The following is a 27849-nucleotide window of genomic DNA, read 5'->3' on the forward strand; positions in this document are numbered from 1 at the left end:
AATTACATTAAAGAATGCTATAGTTGTGATCAAAAACACTATGCCGTAATTGAACACAACCAGGCTAATATAACAGTAAAGAGAATGCTAGTTGATAAGTTGTTGAAAGTCTTTGTTCTCTGCTGATAACAAAGAGGATTCTGTTTTTCCCTCCAAAAAGTTCCTTTGTCCTTTGCCCGCCTTGCTTGTGGATGAGATGGTAAGAGAGGTCTTCGTGGGTTTGTTGGTTCCAGAGTGTTCTTCTTTGGTTGTTTCTTCCTGAGTCCCTCTCTCCACCATTCCACCCCATTCTTATAGCCCAGGCCGAGTGTCTTTGAGTTGATGACATCATCACTCTGTTTTTCCAATCACAGGACAGCTAAGCTTGCATTTTGAAAATAGGGGTTTGGCCTATAGGCCAACCCCCTCCACCTAACTGCAAAAAGAGGCTGTCCTTTACCTTAATCAAAGTTTAAACATTGCATCATTTTCATTTCCTTATATCTTTTACTTATACACATTACTTGACTTGTTAGTACTTTGATGTACCTCAAAATATATTGATTACCTAAACACAGCTATATTTCTAAGTCTGTTTGACTTTCAGAACATATATCTAACAAATTTAACCATTCTGTTAGCTTAATAGAATACATTTCAAATTACCATATAGAACATTGCTTAACAGATTGCAGAATGTGTAACAATCAATTAATCATACTGAACATTAATTGAGAATAGCACAGACACATTAACTAATTGTAGACATTTTAATATGACCAAACACTAATTATATTTTAACTTACTTAACAATATACCAGGTAGTTTGGAGATCTCCTGTGTGAGTGTGTGTGTGTGTGTGTGTGTGTGTGTGTGTGTGTGTGTGTGTGAATGTGTGTGTGTGTGTGTGTGTGTGTGTGTGTGTGAGTGTGTGAATGTGTGTGTGTGTGTGTGTGTGTGAGTGTGTGTGTGTGTGTGTGGATGTGTATGTATGTGTGAGTGTGTGTGTGTGTGACTATGTGTGTGTGAGTGTGTGTGTGTGGCTATGTGTGTGTCTCTGTGTGTGTGAGTGTGTGTGTGTGGATGTGTATTCGAAAATGTGTGTCTGTCTGTGTCCTCAGGCCGTAGCAGATAACACTTCATAGGCGCTTTGATCACTGTGTGTGTGTGTGGATGTGTATGTGTGTGTGTGAGTATGTGAGTGTCTGTGTGTGTGTGTGTCTATGTGTGTGTGTGTGTGGATGTGTATGTGTGTGTGTGTGTGTCCCCCGGCCGTAAGCAGCTGATAACACTTCTTTGATGTAACAGTTGTTTCACTGTGTGTGTGTGACAGGAAACTTCAGCAAGATAACATGTCTACGTAACCTTTTGTCTTTTGCTTTGATCTACCCCCTAAAGGGAAGTCTTACCCCAGCTGCCACTATGCCATTGTCACCCCAGGAGGGCATTTGCACAATCAGTCTTATGTAACCACACACAGACAATCTATGACTTATTGTTTTGAGGCCCAAATATTTCTACACATTAGTTAAATCATGAGTCTATGTTTGGGAATTTACTACAATGGCTATGTGTCTAATACGACGTCGCTTATCAATGACTTGTTTGCAGTCAACATTGTCAAAATGGATTGTTTTTTTAATCGGTTCATTTCCGTTTTATACCATTTTGAAAAACGCTCGTTTTTGGAAACTTTCAGAAAGAATTTTGATTCTGCAGGAATCGCGCTTTACTGTAATACACAAAACACTAGGGCTGCAACTAATGACTATTTTGGTAGTCGACTAATCTGTTGATTATTTTTTCGATTAGTCGACTAATCGAAAAACAATTATAAAAAAAAAAATATTATTATTATTATAATTTTTTTTTGCACTACCTATCTTTGTGAAAGTGGCTTCTCAGGTCTGGTCCAGCTGAAGACAGAGCAGAGCTACACACTCTCACAGCCACACACACACATATGGGACACGTTGATATATAGGTGAAAACAGCTCTGATTATCCCAATACTGGTCAAATAGATTCCTTACCTCAGATCAGATGTTCTCCAAAAAGATTATTCCAATTCCTGATCGCCATTCCAAATATCGATCGCGTTTATTGATCCAACGCTGGGTGGTCGAAAGACATATTCCACGCTGTTCTGATGGTGGGCAATGACTGGGATCATCTCCGGTTACTTGCCTGACAAGTCAAATGTGGACTCCGGACTATTTTTTTCCCCATGCGTTTCATTCAATCCAATCCAATGGGGTGCAGTACATGTTTCAGCTTTTTTCTGTTTGGGATGTCATTTGCTCCTACATGAATGATTAATTTATTGGCTGCTGTGTTTTCAGATAAGATTTTTGGAATTTGCTTTGTTATTTCACAAACCGTTCCATCAGGGTAGCAGTATATCTTTGTATTTGATTTGACTTATTATCATCATTGATATAGCCTACAGCAGAATAACCTATTATCAGCATTGTTGGTACAATGTTTTCCTGTTTGTCAGTGTGCTGCGGCCCTTTCGCCACAGGGATCCTACCGTTAGCTTGTTGCGGTGGCTTGTCTTGTAGCTGGGGTGGCTTGTCCATTAGCTGCGGTGGCTTGTCCACTTGCCGGTGGCGCGTACCGTTAGCTTCATTAGCTTGTAGCTGCAGTGGCTTGTCCACTTGCCCACGGCGCTTCATTCTTCCAGAGCGGCATGGAGTTGACGGTCGGGTCGGCTAATGCTAAGGATGTGATAGCATGCATTGCTAGCTGCATTAGCCATATTAGCTGTATTAGCCATGTTAGCTGGTTGGCTTATTGACAGAGAGGGCCAGCCAGTTGCTGAGTTTATTTCTGGGCGTTCGATAAGTTTCAGGCATCATGATTTTGCCAGGGATCGATTTATTTTTTGGCTTTGCCCCATACAGGGGAAAGAGAGGAGGCATACGGAACAGACTAAGAAATGCCACTTACCGTCCACCTCTGCCGAGCATTCTTCTTGCCAATGTCCAGTCACTGGAGAACAAGATGGATAACCTCAGGGCGAGGATCAGATTCCAACGGGACGTGAGAGACTGCAATATCCTTTGTCTGACGGAAACATGGCTGACACCACTAACACCGGATCAAGCTATCAGCCCGTCCGAATCCTTCTCTGTTTTCCGTGCGGCCCGTTCAGGAGTCTGGAAAGTCCAAAGGCGGTGGGGTCTGCTTTCTCACCAACAACAAATGGTGCAGCCCCAAGGATATTAAGATTATCTCCCACTCCTGCTCGCCGGACCTGGAACATCTGTCCATTTTATGTCGCTGACACCGGCAGGGCACTAGCAGATCTCCAGGACACGTTAAACCGGTATCAGATCAAGCATCCAGACCATGGGTGGTGGCTGGCGACTTCAACAAGGCAAACCTAAAGAAGGTTATGCCGAACCTCTACCAGCATATTACATGCTCCACCAGGGGAGGGAAAACTTTGGACCATTGCTATACTCCATTTAAACAAGGGTACAAAGCGCTCCCGTTCCCTCCGTTTGGGAAGTCTGATCACCACACCATTTTCCTGATGCCTGGATATAAACACAGAGCACGTGAAACTGTGGTGACGCGAGAAGTGAAGCAATCGGAGGCCACATTACAGGACGCACTGGATGACGTCGACTGGGACATGTTCCAATCAAGTTCCAGCGACGTCAGTGAGTTTGCCGATACTGTTGTTAGCTTTATAGCAACCGATGACGATGGCGCTGCTCCGACCGGCTGCCTCTCTGTTCGCTCCGTCGAGACTGTGTTTACTTTTGTTAATATTTATAGTTTTTAGAGTTTTGTTCGTACCAACTGTTGGTGCATTTAATGTATATGACCGTCAGTCACTCATAGACATTGGATTACGGGAAACTTACCAACTGGATTACTCACTGGATCAGCTTTCCGAACCGCATCAATGGCCTGAAGAAATTCTCCGGAGATCAGGACCAGATCCTTTGTTCCTAGACCCCAGGAACAGAGGAACCAGACGGCGAGGGAAGAGGGCTGGGATCCGTAACAGGCTGAGATCCAGACGCCACCGTACACCACTGCCCAGTATATTGCTAGCCAATGTACAATCAATTGACAATAAATTGGATGACATCCGAGCAAGGATTCAATATCAAAGAGACGTTAGGGACTGCAACGTCCTCTGCTTCACCGAGACGTGGTTGACGCCGGACGTCCCAGACCACGCAATTCAACCGGCTGATCACTTCTTTATCCATCGCAAGGATCGGACATCAGCAGAGTCCGGTAAACAACGTGGAGGAGGTATTGCCTTCATGTTTAACAAAAATTGGAGTGATCCAACTAACGTGAAGGAATTATCCAACCACTGCTCCCCAGAACTGGAATATATAACCATCAAGTGTCGTCCTTTCTTCCTCCCGAGGGAGTTAACGGCGATCGTCCTGGTCGGAGTGTATATTCCACCGCAAGCCAGCAACAAGGTTGCGCTCTCCAGACTACACGACGAGGTAAATAGAATCCAAGTGGCGAATGTTAACGCCGCCATTTTAGTTCTGGGAGATTTCAATAGCGCCAATCTGAGAAAGGTATTGCCTGACTTCTATCAGCATGTGACTTGCAACACCAGAGGCGGTAACATCCTAGATCACTGTTACACGCAATTTAAAGGTGGCTACAAGGCTCATTCTGATAGTGGCTTTGGTAAGTCAGATCACGCGTCAATCTTCCTTTCACCAAAGTACAGACAGAGAATTAAAAGTACTCCCGTAGTCTCGCGAGAGGTGCAGAAATGGGATGTGACGTCAGAGGAGACGATCCGGTCGCGTGTAGCTTTATGCCAAGCAAGCAGTGCAAAAATTTACCGTAGTGGCGTGCAGTAATGCGCCTTTCATTTTCCGCCGCCCAGCGCCCAGGTCGCGCGGAAATAGGCTGTCTATTGCCATTCTCTTTGACAAACTCTAACCTTAACCAGCTCCTTAACAACGCCTAAACTTAACCGTTCTAACCTTAACCAACTCCGAAACAATGCCTAACCTTAACCTTAACCTTAACCATGCCTAACCTTAACCATAGAAATTATATTGCCATTCTCTTTGACAAACTCTAACCTTAACCAGCTCCTTAACAGCGCCTAAACTTAACCGTTCTAACCTTAACCAACTCCGAAACAATGCCTAACCTTAACCTTAACCTTAACCATGCCTAACCTTAACCGGCGAAAGAATACACGTTAAAAAAAAATCACGTTAAAAAATATTTTCGATGGGATTCGAACTCGCCAGCAAACGAGCCATAGGATCCACAGCCATGTGGCCTTGCCAATTGAGCTATTGCTAGATACTGAATAAGGGGCGGTGACTTATATATATTGAGCTCCGCTCGTGTCGAACCAAGGCGGGATCTCATGCGCATGCGCGGGCACCTCGCGCGAGCACGCCGGCGCACGCACGCACCTGAGCGAGCACGCCGCCGCCGGTGCACGCACGGTAGCATTTGTCTGAAAAGAAGGGCGCTTTACCGCACTGGCGTGCGGTGACGAATGCGGAAGCATTTTTGCACTGCTTGCTTGGCATTAAGGAAAACGCGATCCGGTCAGTGTTTCACCACACAGACTGGAATGTGTTCCGCGACACAGATAACATTAATGTCTACACGGAGACAGTGCTGGACTATGTTTGTACTAGGGTGAAAGAAACAATCCCCACTACCAAAATGAAAGTTTACCCAAATCAAAAACCCTGGGTAGACAAATCCGTCCGTGAAGCTCTAAGAGAGCGCACCAAAGCATACAACGACGGCCTAGAGGCAGGCAACATGAATGACCACAAGGTGGCGCGATACAACGTAAGGAGGACAGTGTCAGAGGCCAAACGACGCTACAGGGATAAAATTGAACTCCAGTTTGAACAAGCTGACTCTAGAGCTATGTGGCAGGGGCTCAAAACGATGACAGACTACAAAGGCGCCTCCCTCAAACTGAACAGTGACATCTCCTTAGCAAATGACCTCAATACCTTCTATGCGAGGTTTGATGCTGGTAATAACAACACCAGCTCACAAGCCTCGGCAATGGGGGGGGGGGGGGGTCGGCTGCTGATGGAGGCGCAGTGTTCAGGGTAACAGAGCATGAGGTGAGGCGGACCTTTAAAAAAGTGAATATCAGGAAGGCAGCAGGTCCAGACGGCATCCCCGGCCGCGTCCTAAAAGTCTGTGCCGACCAACTGGCCCCAGTATTCACTGACATATTTAACCTGTCCTTAGAACAGGCTGTCATCCCCACCTGCCTGAAGAAGTCCACTATTATCCCTGTACCCAAAAAATCCAAGCCTGCTTGCCTCAACGACTACCGCCCTGTAGCTCTCACCTCCATAGCCATGAAGTGCTTTGAGAAGCTAGTAAAGGGCTACATCTGCTCCTCCCTCCCCATCAACATGGACCCCCTGCAATTTGCATACCGCCCCAACAGGTCCACGGAGGACGCCATATCCCATGTGCTGCACACAGCAGCATCACACCTGGACAAGAGGCAGGGGAACTATGTGAGAATGCTATTCATCGACTACAGCTCGGCATTCAATACCATAGTCCCCTCCATACTCATAGCCAAGCTCAGGGACCTGGGCTTGGGCTATGACCTCTGCCAGTGGGTCTTGGACTTCCTGACTGGCAGACCCCAGGTGGTGGGAGCAGGCAACTGCACCTCCTCATCCATCACCCTCAACATAGGGGCCCCCCAGGGCTGTGTTCTGAGTCCCCTCCTCTACTCCCTGTACACACACGACTGTGTGGCTCAGCGGAGTAGCAATACAATCGTCAAATTTGCTGACGACACAGTGGTGGTGGGCCTGATCTCTGCCAACGACGAGAGGGCCTACCTGGAAGAGGTCAAGGTCCTGGCGGGATGGTGCCAGGAAAACAGCCTCTCCCTGAACGTCAGCAAAACAAAGGAGATGATTGTGGACTTCAGGAGGTCGGGGGTCAAGGACTACAGCCCCCTCAGCATCGACGGGGCACCGGTTGAGAGAGTCAACAGCTTTAAGTACCTCGGAGCCTACATATCCGAGGACTTGACATGGACCACACACATTAACAGTGTTGTGAAGAAGGCACGACAACGCCTCTACTTCCTCAGGCGCCTAAGGAAGTTCCAAGTCAGCCAGAAGATCCTTAAGAACTTCTACTCATGTACAATAGAGAGCATCTTGACCGGCAACATCACCTCCTGGTTTGGGAATAGCACTGCACAAGACCAAAGCAGACTACAAAGAGTGACACGTTCAGCCGAACGCACAATTGGAGGGGGGCTCCCCACCCTCCAGAACATTTACTACAAGCGTTGCAAGGGCAAGGCTAAGAGAATCATTAAAGACTCCAGTCACCCGAACAACTGCCTCTTTGAACTGCTGCGGTCAGGCAAGCGATACAGGAGTCTCAAGGCGAGCACAGAAAGACTCAGAAGAAGCTTCTATCCCCAGGCCATCAGGCTGCTAAACGAACAATGAATGAACACTACACAACAACAACCACCAAACGCACATAGCACACACATCCACACGCACACACTCACTTTAAACAAACACACTGTAGCACCCACTCCACACACTTATAGCACACACCCACTTTAAACAAACACACTGTAGCACCCACTCCCCACACTTTATATTTATGGATGAAGGATTGCACTACAACTCGTACACCGTACTGTAAATTGTACCTAAAATTGTACCTCATCCCATTTCTGCTTTGCACTAGATAGTACTGTACATTAGTACACTGCATAGTATTGTGTATTGTATATTATATGGTAACTCAGAACATTGTACATATGTCTATACCGAACACTGTGACCTCATTTTCTTCTTCTAAATTCATGCTATATTATGTTATTATGTTATTTGATACTATCTTGTCTAGCACAGTCTCTGGAGCGTAACAGTAAGAAGCATTTTGTATGAAAGTATTCTGTACTTCTGTATGACAACTATTAAAGAACTTGAGAACTTGAACTTGAGCTAACAGTATCATCCCCACGAAGACGGTTCAGGTTTTTCCGAACCAGAAACCGTGGGTTGACAACTCCATCCGAGTCCCCCTGAATGCTTGCACTGCTGCTTACAACTCGGGCAGCGGATTTGGAAATGTGGACGAGTACAAGGCAGCAGCATACAGTATGTGCAACGCGGTGAAGGCTGCAAAACAGAGATACGGGAACAGGCTGGAGACACAGATGGATCAGAACGACTTATGGCGGGGACTATGGACGATAACTGACTACAAGGTCAGCCCCTCCTCAATTGTGAGTGCTGACGCCTCCCTAACAAACAAGCTCAACTCCTTTTATGCATGGTTTGGGTCGGGCAGTGGCGACGCTAGCTCAACGGCTAACGGCGTCACTGACGCGCCGGCTACCGCAACGGGGGGGGGGCAGTTCCTCCGCTGGGGAAGAGCACACGCTCTCAGTGACGGAGCACAGCGTGAGGAGAGCGTTTATAGGGGTCAACACTAGGAAAGCTGCAGGCCCAGATGGTATAACAGGGCGAATACTTAAGTCCTGCTCTAACCAGCTAGCCCCAGTGTTCACCACTATATTCAACCTATCCCTGGCCGAGTCCGTGGTCCCTGCCTGCTTCAAGGTGTCTACTATAATCCCTGTACCAAAAAACACCTCCCCAGCAGGCCTAAATGACTACAGACCGGTGGCACTCACCTCTGTGGTCATGAAATGCTTTGAGAGGCTGGTCAAGGATTACATCTGTGCCTCCCTCCCTAGGACCACTTAGCACGTTGGGATCCTAGTGAACGAAAAGTGCAATACAATTTATTATTATTATTACCATGGACCCATTGCAGTTTGCATACAGTACAAACAGGTCCACTGACAACGTGGTCTCCCAGGTACTTCACAACACCCTTTCTCACCTTGACAGTCAGAAGGGGGGCTATGTGAGATTGCTGTTCATTGACTATAGTTCAGCTTTCAATACCATAGTCCTCACCAGACTGGCTGACAAGTTGATTGATCTTGGTCTGAACTCCACCCTGAGCGCCTGGATCCTGGACTTTCTGACCGACAGGCCCCAGGTGGTCAGGGTGGGTGGACACACCTCCAACTCAATCATCCTGAGCATCGGGTCCCCCCAGGGCTGTGTCCTGAGCCCCCTGCTGTATTCACTGTACACACATGACTGTGTGGGCAGGTTCAGCTCCAACTCCATAGTGAGGTTTGCGGAAAAACACGTGGTGGTGGGCCTGATCTCTAATAATGATGAGAAGGCCTACCGGGAGGAGTTTGATGAACTGGCACTCTGGTGCCGGGATAACAGTCTACTCCTGAACATTGGTAAGACCCAGGGGTGCGTTGCTCATGGGACGGGGTTGCACACCGTGCAACCAGCTTTTGTGAGCAGAAGCGCGTGCACTCAAGAACGCGCTGCACTTGACTCGTCGAGTGTACCTGGCTACACTGCATAAAATGTATATCACGGTATAATTTGAAGCGTAGACGTAACGGTATATATCACAGTATATTAACTTATCTTAAAATGTCTATATACATGCTTCTGAAGGGGTAAAACACTGGCAGCTATTACTGTACTATTGTATTACTAGGACATATTTCACATAGTACAGAGGTATTTTAAGAACATTTATTGTGCAAAACTGCAATAGAAAAATGCAAAACCTTTTCTCAAGTGTCTGCAGGCAGGTAACGCATATCTTGGATCGTGTTTTGACCATGTCTTTAAAGCCCTTTCGATCGACAGTTTGAAAAGGAACCATATCCTTACACAAGTAAACAGTGACAGCGTTTGCTATGTCGGTCCACCGCTGGCTTTTTTTGTCATTGTTGAAACATAAATAATAATAAAAAAGTATTCTGTTACAGCTGCTGAGCTATATACTATAGCTAATGTCCATCAATATATTCCTTTGGAATGAAATAGGTTCAAGAATTGAATCAGGATTGTTAGCAGAGAGAGATAGAGAGGGAGGGGGAGAGAGAGAGAGTGAGGGGGAGGGCTCCTAGGGGTGGAGCCGGCGTTGGCTTGCTGAGGCTACATCAACAGGCTGCTAGGACTGCTAGGGTAGGAGTAGAGCTAACGTTAGCTTGCTGAGGCTACATCACCATTTAATATTACTTAAGATTTTAGCGCGATGTGGGCATTCCAGAATGGCGAGGATGCAAAGCATGTTAGACGATTGGATCCAACGCAGAGTTTACATTACACATAGAAACTGCGCGACTCGCGAGAGAAGTTGTCACACAGCTGTGTGCAACGCAGGGCTGAAGTGCTAGTTTGCTTCTAGAATTGAAGGTCCGCTCTGTTCCGTGTCTATTATGAAATGACAATTGCGCGTTGACACGCCCACTACGCAAAGCCTCTGTGCTCCTAAATAATTGTTCCAGTTCGCACATATCTATTTTTAGGGGGAAATCCGAGTGAAATAGTCGCACTGTGGAGCCCTGTCTCGGCGGGCTGGCGTTGGCTCCGCTCCTGGCAGCTTCCTCCCTCCACACTGTGTTGCTCTACCGGTCACAAGGTATAGTCTAAATCCATAACGTAGCGCAAATTCATACCGTTTATACTTCCGTTTATACCGTCCACCCCTACTGCATAAGCATAACAATAGCGCATGGAATGAAACCCATTTCATGGCAATCAGACCATCGTTCACACCAAACCTGAGGGGAGGGGGCAGGGAGCTCTGTGTCTATTCCATCATATCCAACCATCCACTACACTACACAGTAAAATACTTGTGCACAAAAGTCATTCCATGCAGCACTGCAGAATGTGAAAGGAGATTCAGCGCCATGAATCAAATTATCACCCCAACCCACTCACGGTTGGTTAACGGTTTCACTGGTAGCATCTTTGATGTTCATTAAAATAAACGGGCCACCTCGAAGGTTCTGGGATCCAACAACATATGTGACAACTTAAACTAGAAAAGTAAATACAAACTAAATTAACAATGTAACTACAATTACATTTAAAACATTGTTTTTCCACCATATCTGTTGACAATATAATTTCTTTATATATTGAAGGCTACATCTTGTGTGCACGCGAGGGAACATTTATGCACATGCATGCGCACAGGTGACGTCAATAACATGTAGTGCAACCAGCTTTGAAATCACCAACGCAACCCTGGTAAGACTAAGGAGCTGATCGTGGATTTTAGGAGAATACAGCAGGGGACACACAGCACTGTGGATTAATGGGGCTATCGTGGACAGGGTGAGCAGTTTTAAGTACCTGGGAGTCCACATCACAGAGGACCTGACCTGGACAACCCACACAGACACTGTGTTAAAAAAAGGCGAAGCAGTGCCTCTACCACCTGAGACAACTCAGGAAATTAGTATCAGGGAAGATGGTTTGGCAACTGCACTGCCCAGGACAGGAAGGCTCTACAGAGAGTAGTGCGCTCAGCAGAGTGTACTACGGGTATTGCACTACCACCCCTGCAGGACTTATACAAACTTAAAGCGTTATTAGTGAGATTTTAGTTTATGGAATGTGTTTATAATTTAGCGAATATCCGCCATTTTGAATTAGCGAAATGTCGCCAGTCATATGAGAAGAGGGCATCCAGAGCTCTCAATGAGCGTTGAAACTTCGAAAAACTACAGTACCCAATCGATTCTAGCTGCCTGCAAGCAAATGACTTGTGTATGAATGTTTTTTTATTTCTCTGGATTCTCTACCACAAAATGTAATGTTATTGGCATAGATTGGAGCGCAGTTAGTGTGTCTACCTTCTGTGAACATTTAGCAATGATCCGCGTTGCAAACGGATTCAAAATGGTGGAGCCATATCCATTATTAGAATGGAACTGTACATACAGTAGATTTCATTCACGGTTCTTCAGTGCACGCCTGGAGATACTAAATCAAAATTGAACTCTGCCATTTGAAAGAGGAGATTTGGCCCGATCCATAGATGTGCAAGTTGGCTATAATAAGGTAATTTTAGGCCTGATATTCTATAATAATATTTTAAATTGCATGTGTCCGGATGGCAGAATTCAGTACTGTATCTACAAAACCTTCTGTTTAATCATCGTCCCTTTATTAACTCATTCAGCGCCAGTCACGAGAAAAGTCGGGTTAACTCGCCAACCGCTCGGCGCCAATCACGAGAAAAGTCGGGTTTTAATCGTTATTTCTTTTATTAGCTATATCCATACATTTTTCATCGATCCAGCCTGATGTTATCATTGGGAATGGGTCTGAGCTTGCAAAAGAGCAAATACCGCCGCCTACGCCTTCCAGCCGGTATTGCACATCATTGAAATCCCTTCCCCTTGGGCTGTACGCTGATCTAACAAGTCCGGTCTAGGTTTTCATTCTCTGGCATGCAGTATCATTATAACACATGGACTGGGGAGACTGAGAGCAGCGTGGATTATGCCTTTTGGACATATAACGTTGGATCAATAAACGCGATCAATATTTGGAATGGCGATCAGGAATTGGATTAATCTTTTTGCAGGACATCAAAGACCAGGTAAGGACTCAATGTTTCGAATCTTGGGTTAATCCGATGTTTCTTTCGCCACCATCGGAGTGTGTGTGTTTCTGACGTTGGCTGCAGGCAAAGCACTGAGAAGCGATTTTTCAACCCCCGCTTCTGTTCGCGCATGATGACACATATAATACCGATAATCTAGTGTTATTTTCAGAACCATTCATAAATCAAGCGACAAATGGCACGCTTTCTAAGGAAATACATTGAAGCGCCGTTTGCTCGAGTTTCTTGAGATTAGACAGAATGCTCTGGAAATATACTCTTATTCACCACAGTATAAAACGGAAATGTACGGATGAAAAAACAATCTGTTTTGTGCATGTTGACTGGAAGCAACTCACTGACAATCGACGGGTGTATTAGACCCATAGCTATAATATAAGATATATTTTAAGCACTTGAAAATGTCGCAGTCTTCCCATTGATTAAAGCGATGGGGCTCTAGTGCCCACCCCTGGCGCTGATTGAGTTAATTTGCTTAGATTTTTTTTGTACACATGATCTCAAGAAGTTGCTGAACGAGCTCAGTGCACACTGGTGGTTTTTCATTTTTAGCATGGCGTTATTCACTGTCAAAGATACAAAGAAAAATCATAATTTATATTCTCCTTTGTTTCATCACAATTTACTCAAGCTTAGTAACAGACACAATATTTCTGACACTGGGAATACATTCCATGAGATCCATAGATGTCCCTGGATACCAAGAACATGCAAATGGACCTTGTAGAAGTGGAGCAATCTTCCATTTACTTAGGTATGTATTTTTAGGCGGATTTTCAGAAAATAGGGCTAGGGCTTAACAGGTTAATAAAAAACAAAAATAAAACAAAGACTGTAGGGTAAAAATTTATGTTTTACAGAGTTAGTGGAGAGCTGCTCTGAAACGCGTCCTCACCCCATCACGCCTGGCTCCACCCTCAAGATAGAAATAATGTTATAGATATAGTGGATTTGCACAACATGAAGTCCTTATAGAAGAGTTTTTACAGTGAATCAATGCAGGCGGGCTACCGCTTATCCACACTCTGATTGGCAAAATATAGCATGACTGAGTGAGAGAGAGCGTGCAACAGCGATAGAGGGGGGTGGGGGGGGGGGGGGGGAGAGCGTGTGAAATACGGAGAGAGAGAGAGAGCGTGTTTCCAGCGATGATGGCCTTGCACAAGCAACGTTAGTATTTTTATTGTGTTTGATCTAGGGCTGGGCGATAAAACGATAACGATAACTATCGCGATAAATTATTTCCTCGAAATAAACATGAAACGTGGTCGCAAAGTTTCGATATATCGATTTTCCAAGCTTGGCTCCGTTCAGCCTCGGCTCAGCACACTCACTAACAACAACCAACGTTACGTGATGATGTGTTTACGCACAACAGCTAACAACCAATCAGTGAAGGAGATGGCCGAGAGCGAAGTATACCCGGAAGGAGGTAGGACTCACTCAACAACAAGGCTTGCTAGGCTAATTAGCTTGCACGGCGATGTTTTATATATTTACGTGCCGAGTATGTGTGTGACGTGAATTCTGAGGCCACGTTTATAGTAGTGTGGGGTATACAGTTCGTTTCAATATATTGTGGCGGAAGAGAGTATTTTAGTGTAATATTTAGCACATTGTCATGGAATACACCGCTTAGATACTACAGGCTTGCTAGGCTAATTAGCTTGCACGGCGATGTTTTATATATTTACGTGCCGAGTATGTGTGTGTTTTGAATTCTGAAGCCACGTTTATAGTAGTGTGGGGTATACAGTTCGTTTCAATATATTGTGGCGGAAGAGAGTATTTGTGTCATATTTATTGTCATGAGATACTCCGCTTGTCGGCTAACTACTAACGTGCACGGACTGATGACGACATCAACTCGACTTGAGACATTCGCAGCAGCATAAGAAGTTAATTAAACTTGACGGACATTATATCGACGATAATTATCGATATAGAATTATATGAAAATAATTGTATAATTTTATCGCGATAACGTTTTTGGTCATATCGCCCAGCCCTAGTTTGATCGCTATTTTGCTATTTAGCTGGTAACCAAGTCTGTCAACAAACACAGCTGGCTCCAACACTGTATTGGAATTTGATCGACTCGCCCAACCTATTTGGATATTTCAACGTTTCTATTTCGGAAGGCATCAGTTATACTCCCCACAGTGTGCAGAGACTGCTGCTGTGGGCTATGCATGGAAGATTGTGGTCACTCAGTCACGGACGATCTGGCAAGGATGTTTAGTAGGACGTTTATTGGGACGCATGTGCAGACCATGTACACACTCCTAGTGAATTCCACAGCTGGCTGAGCCAAAGTTGCGTTGCGGGTCTGGACGGTGTCGTGCTTGTTCTTCATTAAGGCTTAATTCATTGCCTAATGCATTACACCGGTTCCTGACAGGCAGCGAGCGAGCGAACTGGAGACGAAATCGCGCGCGACACTGTCCTGATATGACGCGGCGCGTGTCCCGAGTGTGTCTGTGTGTGTGTGTTACCTGGAAGCACAGGGACAAAGCAGCCTGCGATTCTCGACCAATAAAAAGTGTTTAGGGGCGGGACTCTGCCGCGTAATCGCTCAACTAGAGACACAGCGAGCGAATATTTGAGGGGTGAACGACATCGCTGCTCAGTTCGCTGTCGCTTGCGGCAGGTCAGGATAGTCTGATTGAAACAAATACATTTTAATCACTTTTTCTCGCTCGCGTACGACCCCACAACATACAAGACCCCACTCTCCCGGGCCAAACCGCGGAAACGATGCCCCCCCCCTCCCCGACATCCCCCCCCTGAGCTAAGCCCGTAGAACTCCCCCATATCCCAGGCCGATACGCGCGGAGCCGGGCCCCCAGCGACACGGGTCCCTTGAATTAATTGGGCCAGGCCCAGTAGACGGGAGGGAAGAGGACTCCCCCCCCCCCCCCCCCCCCCCCCACCGAGCCAAGCCCACTACCTCCCATGCCACAGAGAGCCCCACCCCACGCACACCGACCCCGCAACACACAAGACCCCACGCGGCAAAGCTCAGCCGCTCTGACCCCAATATGTTTCCCTCCCTCCCGCCCTCCTCCCTGAGAAGCAGAACACCCCCATATCCTGGTACACCATGCGCAGAGCCAAGCACCCAGAGAGCCCCCACCCACCCCTGCCCGGCCGCCAGGAGACCCCCAAGCCCAGGCCCGCAGAAAGCCAAAGCACCACGCCTCAATGGCCCCCCGCAACCCCAAGCCCGGTGTCCCCCCGGCCCGGTGACCAGACCGCCCAGGCCACTGCGGCCGAGGGCCCCAGGAAACCCCACCCCACCCATACCAATCCCACAACACGCAAGGCCCCCCCTCTCCTGGGTCGAACCGCCGGAACGATGGCCCCTCCCCCCGACATTCCCCCCCACTGAACTCAGCCTGCCCACTTCTGTACCTCCCATGTCACCGATATCACTATATACATTTATGTTAACATGACTTAAAAAATAAAACTGAAAACACAATAAGAAAAAATTAAATGAAAATAAAATAAGCTATATGGTTTACACTTTTTGCCCCCATTGGCGGTTTGGAGAGGAATCAGCTCTCCTAGGGAGTGTGTGACGGAGATCTCCCCAATGGAGAATCTCCAAGCCTCTATTATTGTCCAACATTTTTAATTCTTGTCCTTCGCAAATGTCCATGTGCACATTTAAAGCAACTGCTATTCTAACATAACTCAAAGAAAAAAGGCAACATTGGTGCTCCCATGGTGTTAGAGGATCTTAATCGTATCCCTCTGTTCCCCGTTGGAAGGGTGAGGAGTAATGGCTCTCCTAGTGAGAGGGCTCCCCCTAGTGGCGAAAGTGTGCACTATATAAGTCCAACATTCGTTCTGTGGATGGCCTCAGAGCTCCCGGTCAATGTTCTGAATTTGTCTTTCTTATGCTCATGTTCATTTGTATTGTGTGTCACGTGTAATCCTGTAGTTCCTTCATACCAGTCCATCGTGTATTATTCCCCAATATGTTTCCTAATCAATTATCTTTCCTCTGTTGTATCTATTCTCATCCCCAGGTCCCCTGTGTGTATGTTTGTATTGGGTACTCTTCCACGTTGATTTTGTCTTGTATCTTTCCTTGGATCACCATTGCCCTTCATGCCCCTTTCTCGTGTCCCTTTGTCGTTCTTCATAGTTGATCTGCTTTGAATCGGTTCAGGTCCCCTCTTTTCCTCGTCCCGTCCTCCTCTCCTCATCCTCGTCTCTCAGTTCTGGTCCACCTGCGCACCCTCTCCATCCTCTGCATCAGCGTAGGCCTAGGCCGTAGGCCTCTCTCCTTCCCCTCCCGGCTCCTTCCATCTTCTCCGCACCGTGTCCCTCGCCACCTCCTGCATGTTGTTGGGACCTGGTTCCTTTCTTTTTCTGAATTTTCTTTATTTCTACATAGCTCCGATGTTTCATTGCCACCTCTGTTGGATTTTTCAGTGTTACATTGTATGCTCCGCATTACTCCTAATCCAATCTGTGTGGTGGCCTGGTTAGCCTCTGTTAGCTTGTAAGCTAGTTTGTATGTTAGCCTGTAGCTTCTCTGCATTGACATTCAGCGTCCCGCTAGCTTGATCTACCTGTTGCATCATTGCCTCGTGTTGAGTCTTTTCCATCTGTGTATTTACTTCATCTGGGGTTGCTTTTCTTTCATTTGTCCTTGTGTTCATTCTTCCTTCTTTCCTTTGTCCTCGAATCTTCACCTTTTATTTCGTTTTGAATTGTTTTACTTCCTTTTTTTTATATTCATTGACCGGGAGCTCTTTCATTTGGCTGCTCACCAGAACGTCGCAAACCGGAAGTCAGCCGATAATTTTTTTTTTTTTTTTTTAATTTTTTTTATTATTGCAAAACAAAACTTATTAAAAGTCAGTACTCAACACACAATGTATAATGAAACTTTCAGTAAAGGTGGTTAAAATATATGCAAGTACAGAAACAGGATAAAACAAAAATAGTCAATAATAACATTTTAACCGTATACCGTGTATATCCAGCGAAGTTACAGTTATATAAATGTTAGTATATAATATACCCCTAATACCTATTTTCTAAAACCCTACACACATATGCTCCAGCTCAAACCCCCCCCTCCCGGACCCCCTCTTGGATAGTACCTCCATTATCCCTCACTCCTAACCAGACATCACCATTATAGGCTAGCTTTTATTCTCTCCACCACTTCTAACCACATTAACATTTTGGATTCATTGAGCCCCAGAATTCTTGCTGTAGATATTTCTTGATATATCACATCGAGATATGTAAGAAACCACACTTTCCGGCACATTTTTTCCGGTTGAAACCAACGTGATGCAATCAGTTTTTTAGCTACTGTGATACCCGATAAAACCAATCTTTTTAGTTGTGGGTTCACTGCAAACTCAAAAACATCATTCAATAGCAATACCGCGGGGTGTACAGGTATATTCCAAAATACGAGTATTGATAATTGTTGGGACACATCTTTCCAGAATGCCTTAACTGGTGGGCAGTCCCAATACATGTGCATAAATGTTCCTTCGTCCCCATTTGTACATTGGGAGCATTTGGAGTCTTGTATAAGCCCCATTTTGCACAGCCTTATAGGAGTCAAGTATGTCCTGTGAATATAGTTCAGATTGATTTGTTGATGATCCGGGTTCCTTGATGTAAGTCGGACATTTGCCCAGGCTCCTTGCCAATCAAAGTCATTTTCCAGGTCTGGTATATCCCTCCTCCAGACATTGTCTAGTTGAAGGGTTTCGTACGAGGACGTTAGTAATTGATAATAAAAACCTGATACAAAACCTCCCAATGTATCTCTTTCATAGAAAAATTTGTGGTATCTGTGGTGTTCAATTGGTATGTGTAATGGAACACCGTGAGATCTCATACAAAGTCGTAACTGTATGTAAAAAAGCCATGTGGACTCGGTGAGGTTAAACTTTATGCATATTTCGACATAACTACAGAGGCCCTTGTTATTAAAAATATCCCCTAATGAGTGTATGCCTCTTTCTTCCCATACAGGGAATCTTATAGGTCGTTTTCCCATTAAGAGAGCATTGTTATTGAATATGGGAGTGTGATTATGCCATACTTGAGGGTTAGGAAATTTCCTTTGTGTTTCCCGCCATGTCCTGATTGCATGGGTTATTATTGGGCCAAATTCTCGCTCACAATGCTTGATTGAAAGTTTAGTGTATGCTATGTCTTTCAATCTCTGTGGGGCTACTATGTTTTCTTCTAATTTTCTCCAAGATACCAAAGCCTCGGGGTCAAACCATATCTTCTTCAATGGTCTTAATGTGAAGGCATTAAAATATTGTAAAAAATCTGGGACTGCCATGCCACCGTCTGCTTTACTTCTCTGTGCGGTGGATCTTTTTATGCAAGGTGGTTTGTTATTCCAAATAAATTTGTATGTGGAGGTTTGTAATCTTTTCCAGTAGCCCTCTGGAGGAGGTAACGGAAGCATTGAGCTGAAGAAATTGATTCTTGGTAATACATCCATCTTAACTATTGATACCCTTGCCTGTACTGAGTTTTTAAGTTTTGCCCACCTGTCCAGGTCGTCCTTGATTTTGTTCTGTATTTTTGTGTAATTGTGCTTCACCGTTTGTCTTATGGTGGGAAATATTTCCACACCCAAGCATCTGAAATGTTTGACCATGGGTATCGCACCTGGGAGGGTTGTCTCTTTTTTTGCACTGGTGTTAAGAGGAAGAAAAGCCGACTTAGGCCAATTTATTTTAAATCCCGATAAATCACCAAAGTTCTCTATCAACTTGAGTATAAGCGGCAATGTGTTGTTGGGGTTTTGCATGAACAATATTACGTCGTCCGCATATAAACTAATTTTATGATGTGTGCCCTTGATTACTATTGGTTCTATGTGTTGGGATTGTCTTATAAATTGTGCTAAAGGTTCTAATGATAGATCGAATAGTCCGGGACTAAGAGGGCAACCTTGTCTGGCTGAGCGCGATACCGGAAAGATATCGGAGATGAATGTGCCTGTTGTAATCCTGGCCGATGGGTCCTTGTATAGTACTTTAATCATATCAATGAAACCTTTTCCTAACCCCATCCTTTCCAATACTGCCCATAGAAACGACCATTCCAACCTGTCAAATGCTTTCATAGCATCCAGGGATAGTATCGCCTTAGGTGTGATGTCCTCTTTGTCTGTATCTAGTACGTGCAGTATTCGCCTTATGTTATCATTGATCAGGCGACCTTTTATGAAGCCTGTTTGGTCCGTATGAACTAAAGACGTCATATGCTTTTGCAATCTGATGGCTAATATCTTAGAGTACAGTTTGACATCGGTTCCGAGGAGGCTTAAAGGACGGTAACTACCGCATTCAGTGGGGTCTTTGTCTTTTTTGTGAAGAACTGAAATGAGTGCGGTATTTTGGTGTTCAATGAAGCTTCCCTCTTTGACTGAGTATAAGATCATATTTAGTAATAAGGGTCCAAATATGTCCCAGCAAGAAATGTACATTTCTGATGGGATACCGTCAATTCCCGGAGCTTTGCCGTTTTTCATTCCGGATATGGCCTTCTTGAGTTCTTCTAATGTGATCGGTACTTCTAACTGTTTAGCGTCTTCATCCGTAAGTTTAGGGAGAGTAATTTGATTAAGATATGTGTCTAATTTGTCTTGATCAAAGGTCGTTTCTGAGTTATATAAATCGGAGTAGAATTCTTTGAATGTATCGTTTATTATTTTGGGTTCTGTTACTAGAGCTTGTTGTTTCCTAATGGCAGTTATATCTGCAAATTTTGCATTAATTCTTAGTCGCATGGCTAATAGGTGACTAGGTTTAGAACCTTGGAAGTACTGCTGTTGTCTAGTGCTGCGTATTTGCAATTCCGATTTTTGTCTGTACATTGCTTTGATCTCTGTCTTTAGAATGTTAACTTGGTTATCTAGTCTAGTAGAGTTGTTGTATTTTAAAGAATTAAAAAGCGTTGAGTAAAGCGTTTCCATTTCAGACAGTTTTGTGTTTTGATTTTTGCGCAATATGGAGGTAAATCTATCCGAGAAATCCTTGATCATATTCTTTACCGACATCCATAATATTCTGGGATCTTGCACCGAGTTAGCATTATCTTGTAGGAATACTGTGAGAGCTTCTTTAATTTGTGTAATGAATTCCTTGTTGTTAAGCAGCATCGAATTAAAACGCCATCTTGGGGCCCGGGTAGATAGTGTACCAAATGTTGCTTTCAGGATTAAGTAGCAGTGATCTGATAGCGCATTGGGTGTCATTTCCACTTCGTATTTATCAAATATTCTCGGGGATGCAAAGACGTAATCAATTCTGGATAGTGTGTTGTGTCTCGCCGAACGACAGGAGTACTTGCGGGTCATGGGGTTAAGTGAACGCCATAAATCAGTTACTCCTGTTGATTTCGACCAATCTTTTAATGCTTTAGATGAATTCTTTTGTTCGCTGGAGAAGGAAAGGTAAGTTTTGTCCATCCTTGGGTTCCAAATGGCATTAAAATCCGCACCTATTATATATGAGTACTCGGGATGGTTTAACATTTCTCCTGTTAGTGAAGTGAAGAAACCCACTTCGTACAAATTCGGGGCATATACCGCTGCCAATGCAATTTTCCTGTTATTGTGTATAATCCTAGCTATAGTTATGCGCCCCTCAGCATCCGACCATACCCCTTTCAATTCGATATTTAATTTGCGTCTGACGACTATGGCTACCCCTCTAGTTCTCGTAGCAAAAGAAGAGTGACTAATATTATGGTATATGTTATCCGCTAACGTATTTATGTCTCCCTCTAAAATGTGCGTTTCGCTTAATAGAGCCACGTCCACATGTTCTTTTTTCATCAGTGTAAGCACGCTTTTGCGCTTGTGTTGTTTGTTTATCCCACCGGTGTTCCATACCATTATATTCAAACTAGCCATAGTCTATGCATGTTTTCGTGTAGTTTTTGGTAATGTTTCTGGAGTATGAAGCTACAATAGATGCACATCCAATTAATGAGGTCCCGTTGAGAGCTGAGCTTAAAAACATATATATATATACAAATAAAAATCCCCTATTTTCCCCTCTCCCAGAAAGTCGAACATGCCTGTGTTCCAAGAACACATCCTCCGCGATTGACTTTCTCCCATGGTCCACCGGATTGCCCAACCTGAGCATTGTAATCCTAATTTTCCTATGCTCATTGCCATAGGATCTAACATTTCCATTCTATTGCAATAGAATGTCGCTTTTGGTCTTGCACCTTCCCTTACTGTAATGAAGTATTGTGATAAATAACCTAAAGATAAAAATAAAAAATAAAATAAAAAGAGAATAAACCTTTATCGACATATTCCTTTGAACCCTCCACCAACGTGTGGGGGGAAAAAAAAAAGGAAAAGATTGTAGATCAATATTGACACCTTAATGTGAAGAACATTGGAAAAGAATAATGTAAGTTAAAATATATTTAAAAAATATAGAGTAATATTGACACCTTAATGTGAAGAACATTGGAAAAGAACAATGTAAGTTAAATTATATTTAAAAAATATAGAGTAATGAGAAGAAAAAATTAAATAAAATAAAAATCAATGGAAAGATATAGATAAGGAATAAGAGATAAATAATTATCAACGTGGAGAAGCCACTAGAACCGATTTAACTGATTAGATAAGATAGAAAAGCAGCGCCTTTTAGCGCTTCAATGTGCCTTTAATGGAGTGATTACTTAAATTGTTAGAATAACCTTGCTGTGCTCATACGTTTATGTGTGGATAATTTTAAAGTATTATTAAGGGCTGATTGCACTTCATTTAATGTATTATCTGCTATGTGTATGCACACCGAATGTTATTGTTAGAGTTGTATGCTTCGTTGTCATGGTGCCTTATATTCTAGAAGGTTGTAGAATATACTAGTGCCTAGACTATTTTACATTCCAGAATGATCTAAGAGACCCAGGGCATTTGAGCGATAAACCCAGAATATTCCAGATAGATCTTTTTGCATTGATATTTATTTGTCCCCTCAGAGACCAGAGACTGAAATTATAATGTATTATGAATCGTATTATACACAGTACACTTTGTTATAGACGACTTGCATATCGTTTGCTACTTTGATGAACACAACAATGTCATTCCAACACTGGTGGAATGACCTCATTGATGAACACAATAAAGTCATTCCAACACTGGTATATATTTAGAGAGAGGCTTAACTGATTCCGGCATTTTCGTCATGCTTTGGGTTATTTGCTGCATTTTGATTCAGGAAATCCTCAGCTTCAAAGGGTGTAAATGGACCTGACCTGCGGCCGTTATTGCCCAAGAATGATAACAGCGCCGGATATGCTAGCCTTGGCTTGTAGCCGGCTATGTACAGCTTTTGCATCACATCTTTGTATGGTTGACGTCGGATGATGGCCTCTCTGCTCAAATCTTCGTAGATAAATATTGGTTTATCACCATACTTCAGCTTCCCACGTTGGTTGCGAGCATATTTGATGATGTCATCCCTTGTTGTAGTTTTCCGCAGAGTGACAATGATGACTCTCGGCCCGTTGATATTTTGCCCCTGGGAACCAATTCTGTAAACTTGTTCCACTTCTGGCACTTTGTTTGGATCGGAGTTTTCCAAAATCGTTGATAACTCTTTTGGAAAGTTGATGTCATCGCAGTTCACTGCTTCATCAAGCCCCACAATGCGGATGTTATTCCGCCTGTGGTAACGATGGGTTTCTAGTTGCCTCTCCATCACTTCGTTTTTAAGCAATTTTATTTCCCTCCGGTATTCATCTTTCACTTTTTCCATCTCTTCTCCCATCTCTGTCATGCTACCTTCGTTCGCCTTGACTGCTTTTGTGTTTTCTGTCACCGAAATCTCCACTGTCGTGATTCGCTTTGACTGTGCATCGATCGCTTTCTTGACTTCTTCTAATTTCTCATCGATGCGATCGAATTTAGCCTCGATGCGATCGAATTTAGCATCGACGTTTGCCTCGAGCGCCTTGATGTGTGTAATCTGCAGGTTAGACTGTTCTACCATCTGTTCTTTCATCAGGTTAGACTGTTCTACCATCAGGTTAGACAGTGTGTTGAAATCGGGTGGATTTCTGCTTTCTTCAGTTGGCGGCATATGGTAGATAGATGCAGTGACGTTGGAATCCATAAATCTGGCTGCTCTCCCTTTCACGGAGCTTGAATCTGTACCTTCTTTTATGTTGGTCTCTATTGACTCTCTTTCGGGGACCGTAATCGATGATCCCGGTAAATTGTCTTCTTCCTTCTCCTCCTCGGAGCTTGTCGCCGTCGGCTCAGAACCAGCGACGGTTAGGACGCGTCTTTCTCGTTTTTTTACGTCCTGCGCCGTTGAAGTTGCCGTAGTTATTTTCTCTGCCACCTTTCTACCTTTAACCATATTGTCTTTTGATATGGTTAGTAGAGGGTCTTAACAATACATACGATGTGGTCTATTCTCTTTCTTTACTGTCCAAATAATGTTTTTAAACGAAATTAGCGTTGGTGGGAGCGGAGCAATTGCAAAATGCGTGTGCTACATGTTGTAGCTTAACCGGAAGTCCGATAATTTTTTTTAAAGAGTAAATAATGCATGTATATTTTGGGACAGTCAACATATACATCAAAATGATTCAAATATTTTGAGATGGTGGTGGGAAAAGTTGGTTGTGAGCTTTGCTCTGCTCTTAGGGCCAGGGACGTCTAGAGGCCATAAAAAAGCTAAGGCCTTGTCCAGACAAAAACGATTTTGATCTTTTTCGTTTTTGTTTCGTTTTCATTTAAAAAAAGGTTTCCGTAAAAACAAAAACATCTCAAGATAATAAGTGCGTGCAACAAGGGGGGGGGGGGAGTTAGAGAGTTCCCATGTTTGTGGTGCTGCAAAAAAGCAGACATGGGGGAAAATAAACTTCCTAACTAAACTAGACAGATTAATCTAAAGGTCAGTCCCCGACCAGGTGAGATCAGGGTAGGTTGAAGGAGAGAGAGAAAAGATGGGTCTTAAGCAGGGATTTAAAAGCTTCGACAGAGCAGGCGCCCCTGATGACGGCAGGTAATTTGTTCCACAGGTAGGGAGCGCGGTAGACAAAGGCTCTGTGGCCGGCGGATTTCTTTTTAACTTTAGGAATCGATAGAAACCCCGCATTTTGTGAGCGCAGAGCACGAGCGGGCGAGTATCGGGAGATGAGATCGGATAGATAGAGCGGTGCAAGCCCATTTAAAATTTTGTAGGTGAGGAGTAGCACTTTAAAGTCAGATCGGGCTTGAATAGGAAGCCAGTGTAGGGCGGACAAAACTGGTGTGATGTGATCAAATTTTCTAGTTCTAGTTAGTATCCGTGCAGCCTCTTTTTGCACGAGTTGAAGATTTTTGATGCTTGAATTAGGTAGGCCTGAAAAAAGTGCATTACAGTAGTCCAGACGTGATGAGACAAAAGCATGACTCAGGGTTTCAGCATCAGCCAGAGTTAAAATGGGGCGAATTTTTGCGATATTACAAAGATGGAAGAATGCAATTTTGGTGACATTTTTTATATGTGCATTAAATGAGAGGGAGGAATAAAAAATGACTCAGAGGTTTTTTATGGTGGAGCTCTGGGATACATGACAGGTATCAAAGTTGAGGGAGATGTCCTGAAACAGGCCTCTGTGGTTTGGGGGGCCAACAATTAACATCTCAGTTTTATCTGCATTAAGGAGTAGAACGTTTTGCGACATCCATTTTTTGACGGCAAGCAAGCAGGCCTCAAGGTTTTGTAGTTGGGAGGAATCATTTGGCTTAATAGGTATATATAATTGGGTGTCATCAGCGTAAAAATGAAAGTTTATGCCAAATTTGCGTATGATATTGCCGAGGGGTAGCATGTAAATCGAAAATAGCAAAGGGCCCAGGACAGAGCCTTGTGGGACACCACATTGCACTGGGAGGGTCTCCGATGTTAAATCATTATAGACCGCGCAGTGTGTTCTATCAGTTAAATAGGATTTAAACCAAGCTAGTGTGAGACCCCATCTGGTAATGGTTGTATGGTTGCTCCCAGTAAGAAAACCTCTAAAATATGAACATGGGAGGTGCAAGAACATAATAATAATAAAGAAAGGATAAAGTCAGAGAGAGGAAGAGATGTTCTGCTCCACTCTTCTGTGCTCTATTCTTTCTGTTCTGTTCTGTTTGATTATATTCTACTCTGATCCACTCTCTTCTGTTCTTCTGTGCTCTGTTTTGTTCCGCTCTGTTCTGTTTTATTATATTCTGCTCTGATCCACTATTCTGTTCTTCTGTGCTCTGTTTTGTTCTGATCTGTTCTGCTCTAATCTGTTCTGTTCTGTTCTGTCTTTGCCTCCTCAGAAAGAACCGTCGTCTGTTTGAGCTCTGCTCTCTACACCTCCAGCTGCAGGAGCTGCACCGCACTGCCGACCCCACACACACCTTCCTCTGTCTCAATCTCAACTCCATCCTGCTCAACCTCAAATAACACACACACACACAAACCTTCCTCTGTCTCAATTTCAACTCCATCCTGCTCAACCTCAAATAACACACACACACAAGCCTTCCTCTGTCTCAATCTCAACTCTATCCTGCTCAACCTCAAATAACACACACACACACAAACCTTCCTCTGTCTCAATCTCAACTCCATCCTGCTCAACCTCAAATAACACACACACACACAAGCCTTCCTCTGTCTCAATCTCAACTCCATCCTGCTCAACCTCAAATAACACACACACCTTCCTCTGTCTCAATCTCAACTCCATCCTGCTCAACCTCAAATAACACACACACACACACACACACACACACACACACACACACACACACACACACTTAAAAGAACAACATTATGGGAAATGAGCGTACTGTCTTCTCCAGACTCAGACAAGAAGAGAGATACACATTTCCTCTCTGTGCGTTCAGTAGAAAGCTATCCAAGCTAGCCTAGCTTAGCACAAATGCATGGAAGAATATACGGACCACTAGCCTAGCTTAAATCTCCGGGAGTAGTGTTTTTGGCCAACAGCTCCGTATACGCTTCCATTCATTTGTACTAAGCTAGGCTAGCTTGCAGCCAGATAGCTTTCTACTGAACAGAGAGGAAATTGGTATCTATCTTCTTGTCTGACTCTGGAGAAGACGGTAAGCACATTTCCCATAATGTTTGTGTGTTCGTTTAATCCATTCAGGTCCATCAGGAAAACTCTTAAATGTATTGCATGTTTTGTATGTTTTAAAAGTTTTTTACACATCTATTGTTTTTTTTTATGTAATGCTAAACTGAATAAACCCTTACGTCTTTGCCCCGATGATAAAAATCCTGTTATGAAATCAGTATCATGTTTTCGAGTGGCCTTAATGGGTGTCTCATGCACTGGGAGGAAGGGGTGATTTGTGTGTGAAGCTTTTAAACAGCGATAAACAAAAATAAATGAAAAACTCAAGAGGACGTGGCACTTATGAACTGAACAACCATGTGTTTTGGATAAACTTGTCTTATTTTTTATTATTTTTTGGCCTGGGTGTAGGGTGGGTGTAATGGTCTCAGTATGGGCACACTGGTGCTTGATGGAGGAGATTAAAGGGACTGGAACCGTCATAGTCGATTTTCAATATTTGGGTAAAAACAGGAGGAACGTCTTTGTTGGTCTTATCTCATAAGTGACATGTCCACTTGAGAGGAACAGAGCACACCTTGTGTAACCTACGTCATGTGTGAAGGTCTGGTCTGACTCTCTCCCCTATCTCTGTCCGTCTATCTCCCTCTTTCACTCTCTCTCCCTCTTTTCCACACAGACATCCATATCTTTCTCACCGCTCTGTCCATCTCTCACTCGCCGTCTTTTCTGTTTCATTTCTCCCTTTTTGCTCTTTGTCTGACTATCTCTCTCGCTCTCTCTATCTCTTTTTTGTCTCCGTTTCTGTCCATGTTTCTCTTTCTCTCACACACTGTCCACCTCGCCCTCTTGCTCTCTTTATTTCTCTTACTCTCACACACACACTCACAAGATACACTCTCCTCTTGTAAGTTTGTATTGAGCACATCATCCGCTCTCCTCCTGTAAGTTTGTATTGAGCACATCATCCGCTCTCCTCCTGTAAGTTTGTATTGAGCACATCATCCGCTCTCCTCCTGTAAGTTTGTATTGAGCACATCATCCGCTCTCCTCCTGTAAGTTTGTATTGAGCACATCATCCTCTCTCCTCCTGTAAGTTTGTATTGAGCACATCATCCTCTCTCCTGTAAGTTTGTATTGAGCACATCATCCGCTCTCCTGTAAGTTTGTATTGAGCACATCATCCGCTCTCCTCCTGTAAGTTTGTATTGAGCACATCATCCTCTCTCCT

At 44.1% G+C, this 27849-nt stretch overlaps 1 protein-coding gene across 1 annotated transcript in view; it reads left to right on the forward strand.

Moving 5' to 3' along the window:
* The window catches only part of LOC311224703 (coiled-coil domain-containing protein 138-like), a 205836-nt gene extending 179072 nt beyond the window's left edge, over positions 1–26764 (forward strand). The window contains exon 15 of the mRNA XM_084309793.1: positions 25852–26764. Within this exon, the coding sequence (XP_084165919.1) occupies positions 25852–25978 (127 nt within the window). The 3' untranslated portion in view covers positions 25979–26764. The remainder of the gene's footprint in view (positions 1–25851) is intronic.
* Positions 26765–27849: the final 1085 nt, after the last annotated feature.

This window comes from Notolepis coatsorum (assembly GCF_963971535.1).
Source record: "Notolepis coatsorum genome assembly, chromosome: 3".
NCBI classification, from domain to species: domain Eukaryota; kingdom Metazoa; phylum Chordata; class Actinopteri; order Aulopiformes; family Paralepididae; genus Notolepis; species Notolepis coatsorum.